We start from the raw sequence: 9,410 nt of genomic DNA on the forward strand, positions 1-9,410 counted from the left end.
TGTGTTGTTTGAGAAGGGTATTCATTTGCCTTCCCCAACCCAGCTGTACAGAGCAAGGAACTGGGAAAGCATCCAAATGTACTGCGTGGACCCCCTACACACACAGCCTCCATCCTCCAGTAACTCTTTTCTCGTTGCCTGTGTTCGGTGTTACTGCATCACTCCTGTGCCCCACTGAGCCCTAGGATTTGCTCATAAATCCAGTAAAACTGTTACAAAACCCAAAGCCCTGTGCTGGGAAGGAGGCACACACTGTGTGTGTGCAGCAAGCAGGTGCATGGTCCAGGCCGAGCACAGCACATCCCCATGATGCCTCCATCCCCTGCACCATGCAGGGCCCTGGCATCAACCCACAGGATGCTCTTTGCACATTAATGCCAGAAAAGCCTGTTTCAATAAGTTTGTCCCTTCTCCATGTGGTTGTCTTGTTTTCAGCAGGCTGAGTTTCACTGTGAGGCTTTGTTTCGAAGTAAATCTATATGCTTAATCCTCTCTCCTGCTCACAACTTGTATTAGTTGCTCTTAAAAAAGAGATGCTGTTCCCATAGTAACCTAGCATTTCTAGATATCACTGTGGATGATAAGCACTGCCGTGCCTGGCCTTGTGGCTCTGGGACTGCACTCTGCTCAATGAATGCTAAATTCCACCAAAACACTTTTACCAGGGGCCTGGTATTTATTCCGCAGCTCTGGATGTTGCTACTCTGTCATGGCTATGTGGCTCATGTGAGTATCAAGACATTATATTTATATGTGTGTATATATACACACACATTCCACCTACCCATGCTTTTTTCCACAGTAGAGACTTTTTTTTTTTTTTGCAATTTTTAAAATTTTGTCACTTGTTAGCTGTTTTGATGCCTGAAACCCTGACATCAGTTACAGCAAATATTTGGATGCGAGACACAAGAAACTGTTGTAAATGTTGTTGCTTTTTATTCTCCAGTAAGCTCACTGCACAATATATATGCAGTGGGGATATTTTGCTGTCTCATGGGGCTTGTTAGTGGGGCGGAGTTTTCCCCAAGGTTCTTTTTCACCAATTTCTCTAAAACTTCACAGCTCAGTGAAACACTCAGGAGAACAGACTAAATCAATAGCTGGAGGCAGCGGTCCCAGGCTCGTGCAGAGAGGGATGGAGGCTGCATGGCTGTGGAGGGCACTGGGACCACAGGCTTTAATGTTGTTATTAGTGGGCAGCATGTACTAAACCTTTACACTGCCCATGGCTAAACATCCCCACAGCTCCAGGCCTTAACCACTGGCAGCAGAGGATGAGGAAGATGTCCAGAAAACAAGATAAGCAAAGAAATAGTGACTAGTTTTAAAAATCCATCTGAAATCAGGGGAATTAAGCTCACTGAAGATAGCTTTGTCACTGGTTCACCTGACTTTCTGACCTATCCCTTCTCTTCTGTTTCTTGAATTACAAATACTCCGGGACAAGGTGCTTGCTCTCCAGCACAGGGATAACAGCTCTCGCTGGCAGCTGGATGCAGGACTGAAGGAGCCAGGTCTGTGCCCGTGCCGTGAGGCCGCATGCCCCACACATTCAGAGCAGGGCTGGAGGGATCAGCAGCACTCGTCCCCTCTCAGCCTGATAGGTCCTGGGGCACAACTGACTCAGCAACAGGTATTTACAAGGTTTTAAGCATTTATTTTGAAGTCAAGGGAAGATGTAAATCAAGTATCTTTTGAACTAAGCTGTTAGCCTCTCTGTGCTCTGCATTCCCATCTCCCAGACAGAGATCGGCAATGCCACGGACGATGGGAGGACATCAGCTGCTCTGGCACAGCTCAGATAAGTGAAACACTGTACAGTCTAACCTAGGTCCTAAATAAGTGAGGAGCCCAGCTCCTCATGCTGAAGGAGATGTCTTATTTCATTTTTTTGCCAATGTCTTATTTTAGCTATCCTGCCCCAATTCCAGCTGCACCCACCTCTCCCCACTCTCTGCTGGACAATTTTCTTTCTCTCCCATTTGGCAATGGTTTTCTGGATGCCAGGACACTGAATAAGTCAAAATGCTCTGAGAGAAAAATCTGACATTTTCTGTCTGTTCAGGAAGTGCATTAAGCTATTTGGGATTTTCCTAGGTGGGAAAGGAGTGAGAAGGATTGTGGATTACCATAACAGAGATGTGTTTGGAGGAAAAGCAGATCATGTGGCTTTCAACCATTTTATCTTCTGGAGATCCTAGAGGTTTCAGAGTTTGTCCTGTTTCTCTCTTTAGGAATACAGTGAAAAGAAAAACCCTGTTCCTGGAACTCTCTGGGTGTTTTCCAAGTTGTTTCCCTAATTCTTCACCCCCCTGCACCTTAACTAGCTTTACAACAGAGCACGGGCTGTAAAATGCTACTGCAGGGACTGGGGGATCATTTTACACCTGCTTTGTATTCCCCTGAACAGCTGTAAATGACAACACAAACTGTGAAGCAGCAGGGAATTTGAACGCCTTCGACATACATTTCTACGCTGATCTTTGGTAAATTAATTCAAATAGTTGCTGGGGATTTTGGGGAGAAGCTGGAGAATTTGCTGCATGAATAAAGGAAGCAATTCAAAGCAGAGGCCAGGAGACATGGGGGAGAGGACAGAAAGGGAAGGAAGGAGGATGGACAGGGACAAGACGTGGATAACCTGGAGGAGACCTGAGCCTTGGCTCACCCTGGCCTTACAAAACGCCCAGTGTGTGTGCTGACCCACGTGCAGGCCGGGGAGGGCACAGCCAGCTGCTGTGATCTCCTCTCCCATGCGATAAGGGGATGGATGCACTCCCCGTGCTGCTCTGCCTATGTTTGGCTAGAAATGTTAGCTACTATTTCCATAAAGATTAAAGGCCTCTACTGCATTTGTTCACATTCAGAACAAGCTCAGAGTATGCCTCTGGGTGGAAAGCACTGCTGAAAACAGCACTTTGAATATGTACATCTCTGGAACATCCTGACTCAAATGGCTTATTAAAAGCCTTCCCCAGATATATCAGGCTAATCAGAGCGTTAGCCTGCGTTGTTTGCTGCACTGAAAGTGGTAATCCTGTCAATAGGCTGTTCTTCACACCTGCAGGCACCCCCATCCCTACAGCAGGTGAATAGAAGAAGATTTTGTGCACTGGCAAATTATCTCAGCCTACCCCAGAGGTCAGCTCTTCACCTGCATGTCTGGGGCTGGTTTCAGACCAAACTCAGCATATTCCGTTGGTGAGGCAATGTGGTACTCTGAGAATTTACAGAATAAAAAAGTAGGCCAGATTCTTTTTTCCAAGCACAAAAACAAAGGAGTTTTGTTATTGTTTTTGCAGCCTCCTGATCCTGGAGGTAGTGAGAAGTAGCGTAAGTCCAGGCACAGATTTTACCTACCCTCATGGCTGGGTAGGTGGTCTGCCTTGGAGACCTTCATTGCTGAAAGCATTGCACAGTGGCATCAAGGACAACCTTGTCCTGAACACATTTGGAGATATTCTCCTCCCACAGAGCTTCCCACATCAGTCTAACAGTCCCAAGTATCCCCTTTCTCAAGGCTTGCAATACTGTCAAAGTGAATTGTATGAAGAAGAGACAGAAGAGCCAGAAGGAGACTGAGAGAAGAAAGGACCAGTTCACAGCATGCACTGCCCCAGAGCATCATAGGTTTGTGCCAGTTGTTGTGCCAGTTGTGAGTCTGGGCCATAGGCCTGACTCCCTGAGCCACAGGGCTTTAAACCAAGCCCACATCCCATCACCACAACAGTACCACACTGATTCACACCAGCCAAAGACCTGGTTCAAAGTTTTACTTGGAGTCTTTTGTGGTTTGGTGGGGAGGAACAAGGTTGCTCTCTGTATGATGGTTAGTCCTGAGCCAGCTGCCCCTCCACCACCATGGCAGTCAGAAAATTCCCATCAGACAACTTCTGCAGGGGCTGAATATTGCAGGTCCTTTGCTCAGCCGCATTTTGAGGTGAAAGGAAACCATCTCCTTGCATCTGACTTTCAGAAGACCTTCAAAAACCTAATGGCATTGGAGGTAGCTGTCTGAGCTGAGAATCTAGTCATGATTTTTCCACAAATGCTAATGGCCATCGGCATCACTGTCACAGGAACTGCCCACGTCTTTCCTGGCACACCAGCTGTCTGTGGACGATGCAGAAGGATTGCCTCTGGTATGACCTCTGCCCCTTGTGCCAAATACAGTGTCTTCCCCCACCGGAGCTGAAAGCTCCCGTCTCTGCATTGCTGCTAATGTATGACGTTTTCCAAGCCCACAGAAACTACTGACCTTTCTCCCACCCCTCCTCATTCCTGTCCATGCTTGCTGGCCATCCTCTGGGCAAATGGATGGCACTGACCTTCACAGCAGCTGTCAGGAGAGGTGACACCCAGGGAGAGAAGACTGGGGAAATGTTAACAGAGTTCTCCTTCCAACAGGCCTAATGTTGCTACTGTGATGGAGACATTAAAAATGCCAATAGATAGCTAGGTGAGATGTATTTCCTGTAATCTCAGACTCATCATACAATACCTGTTACTCACAATAGCAAACAGTGAACTAACAAGAGGTCTGTGTGGGTTGAAGGAATGTTCCTGTCTACAGAGCGCTGGAGCTCATACTAATTAGGTGGTGCACAGCTGGAGAGGTGTGCTCTGACCCAAGCAGTCTGTAGGCACAGATTTTGGCTTTTCTTATCTGCAAAGAACCTACCTGTACCAAAACAGCAGCACTGTGTGAAACCCATGAACGGAAATGTCAGTGGGACATCTCAGTGTTCAGGGTGTGAACTGTTCCCTGCCATCCCCGAAGGACTTAAGATTGATTCTCAGAGGAAAGCAGAAGGGGCAAGAATCCCTGGGGAGATGCTCTTCAGGCATGTGGAGCCACCAAGCAGAAATGTATGCTTTCTGATGAACAGCCAGCCCCCACACCAGCTGGGGAAAGCGGCAGCTCTAAGGTAGCAGGGTGAAGCTTTCTTGAAAAACAGCGTCCTTATCTGAAGAATGGTAATTGTCCCCATGCCTAGGACAAAGAGACCCACTTTTTCTCTTTCCCCTTTAGTTAGACCTGAGTTTCTCTGTCTCAAAGCTAAACAGAGAAATGCAGACCAAACCTCACACCGGGCCCTCCCATCCTCCATGGAGCTCTGGCAGCTTTAAAGCCCCTGCTGCGCAGTGCCCTTGTGAATGTGCCGAGGACTCCTCTCTGTGTCTGCCCTGGTCTTCAGCTCTCCTTTGGCCACTTGCAGCAGCTGGAGACAGCGACCACACTTCGGGGGGCTACCAGAGGAAGCTCCCACCCTGTGATGTGCTGCTGTGACTCCCTGAGGGCTGTCTGAGTGCTTGCTGGAGGGGCAGCAGTTGCAGTTGGGAGTCAGGCACCTCTCCATACTCACATCACGAAACACCAAGCAGTGCCCAGCGAGCTATGCACCGCAGGCAAGTCCTCAGCAGCACCTGCTCACGCTGCTGTGTTTGGACTCTGCTGCCTCAGCCACGGACCACCTCAATTTGTCACTGTCACCCACAATCATTTTGTTCACTGACACCGAACCAGCCTGATAGAAAAATGAAGCCATGGTTTATTTAGCAAGACTTAAGGGTGCCCTTCTAGTTTTAAGTTTGGAAACAAAAGTTCCAAGTAAAACAAATATAAAACTCAATCTCGGTCTGTGTGCAACTACTATAGTCCTTTCTGGTTGCTTAACCTCTCATACTCTGGAGACCTGAGACAAACCACAGCCAGTAGAGCTGATGCTTCAGACCCCACTGCAAAATGCTACAGCTATGGTCTTCTCAAGACAATTTACAGCACTAGTGAGCAGTGCTTAGCCTGGTTCTTACTACTACATGCTACTGCCTCCTTTTCCCCCTTAGCTTTCCCTCAATCCCCCTTTTATTTTTTTTCTTGTTTTGAAAAAGGAAAGATGGATAGTGAGCCCTCTTAAAATTCTATACTGGGGCTTACCAGCTTTATTCCAGTTTAGCGTGATATAACCCAGTTCTGTTCTCCAACTTTTACTTCCTTCCCAACCTTAAAGATTTTAGCATTCACTCATTCTGATTCCTGCAATAATCTGAGCAACCAAGTACAGTGAGAATGGAGCACTGTCCTATTTTGCAAATGAAACAATATAAAAAAGCATTAACTGTATAGCTGTTTTATGAGCTCATAATCTTTTGTAAGTGATTAGCTTTCTGTCTCATATGATATATGAGGACATATTAATAACAGACACAACTGAGCCAGGAACAAGTTCTTTTGGGCAATCTACAAGAGCAAGTTTTCCTTTCCCAGCTTTGGCCAGGGCTCAGTGCGACGTTCGGTCCAACTGGCTGCCCCAAGCAGCTGTGACTGACTGCCTCGACAGCGGCCAGTGGCTGTGCTGGAAGTGCCTGGAAGTGGCTGTGCCCTCTCCTCTCGACCTGGATTCATGAATATTTGTACTAGCACCCCACTCATGGCACCCATGCTCTGGTCCTTGCATCCATCACTTGCATCCAGTAAGTCCTGAGAGCATCCATTGGAGCCATCGGCTACTGATTGGCACCCAAGAAGGATAGTTCAATTATGTATTCCTCTAGCAAACCGTTGCATTTGCCTTTTTTTCAGCTTTGGCAGTGCATAAATGTGACATCTAATTCAGGCTTTCAGTATTCAGCTGGTCTCTGCTGCTGCAAGCAAGGAATTTCATTGCTGTTCAGGGTTTGCAGGCCCTAACCGATGCCCGTTACTCCACTGGTGCCAATGGGAAGAGACAGTAGGGCTTCTGAAAGGGGTTCACCTCATCCTAGGGCTTATGTCAGAGTTGCTCTCTGATGGAGACTGTAGCTGTTCCCTGGCAAAGTACCCTTATTTCTTGTGTTTCTATCCAGGGGCAGTATCACAGAGCCTCTCGTGAGCCAGCAGATTTGCAAAAGCACCCTCCTCTTCCAGACAACTCACCTCACCATTCTCCAGCCCAGCATTTTATTTCACAGGTAATATTCTTTAGCATAATAAATAAATAAATAAATAAATAAATAAATAAAATTACAGGGTTCACTGGCCTTTGTGCGAAAATCAGAGAGAAAAGAAATGCTTCTGACTTTTCAGGAAAATTATTTTGTCCCCAGCAGTAAAGGAGCCTTCATGAGAATACGGTCACCCAGTTCTGTCTCCATAGGGTGGTGGCACATTGCAGCAAAACTTTTCTAATAGTCGCCACAATAAGGCAGTGAAACCAGCCATTGCCCTCAGTCATGGGCACTTCCACAAAGCGGGGAGCACATCAAGTCCCGCAGGTTGTGGAGCAGCCAGAGCTCCTGCTGGCTTCCTTCAGAAGCTTCCCCAGAAGGAACCATTAGCAAAACCTCCTCTAATCGCTGGGTGGCAAGGCCAGGAAATGCCACCCGGAAACTTCTGTGTGAGGCTGAACAGCTTGTGACTGAATGAGGGCATATCTTTAAGGCACACATCCACTTGCAACTGAAAGATGAGAAGTGATGGGAAGCCTACTACATCCTACTTAACAAAGATGGTCAGCAACCATCAAGGTATTGGTTTGACAGTTATTGATATATGAAGCATTAAACCAATCAGAGTAATATCTTTACCTAAGAGGCTGGCATCCTTATTCCTCTGGGGAAATCAAGGCAAAGAACAGTCAAGTGATTTGAGCAAGCTCCCCAGAAACCAGAAAAACATTTGTGTGTCCCAATTCCAAGGCCAAGGCAAGCCAGTGTCCTTTAGCTCCTGGGATACCATCTAGGTCACCTTCCACACTTTGCTCTTGGCACAAGCCTACAGCTCACCTGAGTGAAAAAGGTGGCCTCCATTAGGTGGACTTCTTCCTTCCCAGCTGCTGTGTGCAGAGAGCCCAATTATGCTTTATAGCATTTGTGTTTGGTTGGAAATACACAATGTTCTGAGCTTAATGCAAGCATTTTGGTACGAGCTGAATTTATACCTCACTGATTCTGAATTTTTAAAATGCCTAGAGAGAACAGCCACTCTGTTCAGCAAAAACCTTAAAGAATCATCACCACTGATCCTTGCACTGCTCTGCTCTATCTGATTGCCTTTTGCATGCATTTATTATCCTAATTTAAGTATTCAAAATCTGCTATGGTAAAGTGTGATGTTCTGCTGACTTCTAACATGCCGCTGGCACAACCACATCGGAAGAGAGAGCAAGAAACCAGCACTTACCTGGGTTACTTTTGGAGGTGCGCACAGGGGTGTAATGGTTTTTGGAAGATGTCCTGACTGGGGTGTTTTCTTTGGGGGAGGTATCTATGGCCGAGATAGTCTCTCTTTCACAGTGTGCTATTGGGATTGGTCCCTGCTGCCTTAAGATGTCAGCCAGAGCCCTGGGGAGAGAGGGAAAAAAAAGAAAAAAACGTTTTCACAAAGCAGCCAGAATGGCATTCAGCATTTTCACTTCCATGGTCACTGTATAAAACCAGCAGTACTTGGATTTCTACCATAAGAAAAAAGAAAAAAAAAAAAAAAAAAGGCAACATAACAAAGCAAAAAAATGGCTTAAAAACTCAGCGTCTTTTTGTCTTTTTTTTTTTTTTTTTTTTCTGTGCACGTGTCTACTGCATTAATTTGCAGGTTTGCCTAGCTATTGTTTACTAATTTACTTCACCCCAGGGTAATGTCATCTCTCCATCACTGTCTTTGCTGTCAGCAAGAGTGCAGATGGACTGCTCTCCACAGCACACAGCCCTGTCTTCACAAAGAGTCACCATGGAACTCACCAGAGCCCTAAGATTCTGACACTGTTTCACCAGAACCGCCCTGCCCACATCAAATTTCTTCAGGACTGAATCAGATGAGCAGTCCAGTCCCCATGCTTCTTAAATCCTTGCTTTTTCTGCTAGAAGCTCAATACACAGCAGTGATGGCAGTTGGTTTCTTAAAAGAGAACCAGCAGTCCATAAGAAAAGGACTAAAAATATTTTCATGGGTTAATGTCAATACAGCCATTAGCCTATCTTTAGCTTTTGGTCCATTAGAGACTTCTTTAACAGTTCTGAGGTCTCACTGCTATTCCCCATGAAAAGAAATGTCACAGAATTCAGCTGCATCCAATGTTTTCCCCTTGGATGAGTGGAGACTCAAAGATTTTTTCCTCTGTGAATATCACGGACGCAGTGGAACAATTACAGCGTGAAACGCACTGATTTTCTTAGTGCAGCCACAAGCTATCTCTTGAGCCATAGGAAAAGGGGTGGCTCGTGTGGGTTATAAGGGACATAAGCATTTTAAAGATGATGGAGTTTGAAAGGTTCCTTTCTCTTGGCAGAAGGAATCTGCCTAATGTCACCTCAGGTACCAAGAAAGATGTAAGGAGGAGAAATTTCTTCATTGCATATTGATGAGAATGATGATGGTGTTGCTCATACCTCCTCACATTTCTTAAATGCCATATTTTTGGTCTTTTATATGA

The 9,410-nt window shown here is 46.1% G+C and overlaps 1 protein-coding gene across 1 annotated transcript in view; it reads right to left on the reverse strand.

Annotated features, from left to right (window-relative positions):
• SHISA6 (shisa family member 6) overlaps positions 1 to 8,327 on the reverse strand; it is a gene marked incomplete at its 5' end in the record, with an annotated part of 239,103 nt that extends 230,776 nt beyond the window's left edge. Inside the window, one exon of the mRNA XM_035342714.1 lies at positions 8,165 to 8,327. Within this exon, the coding sequence (XP_035198605.1) occupies positions 8,165 to 8,327 (163 nt within the window). The remainder of the gene's footprint in view (positions 1 to 8,164) is intronic.
• Positions 8,328 to 9,410: the final 1,083 nt, after the last annotated feature.

The sequence above is a fragment of the Oxyura jamaicensis genome, chromosome 18 (genome assembly GCF_011077185.1).
Source record: "Oxyura jamaicensis isolate SHBP4307 breed ruddy duck chromosome 18, BPBGC_Ojam_1.0, whole genome shotgun sequence".
NCBI lineage: Eukaryota > Metazoa > Chordata > Aves > Anseriformes > Anatidae > Oxyura > Oxyura jamaicensis.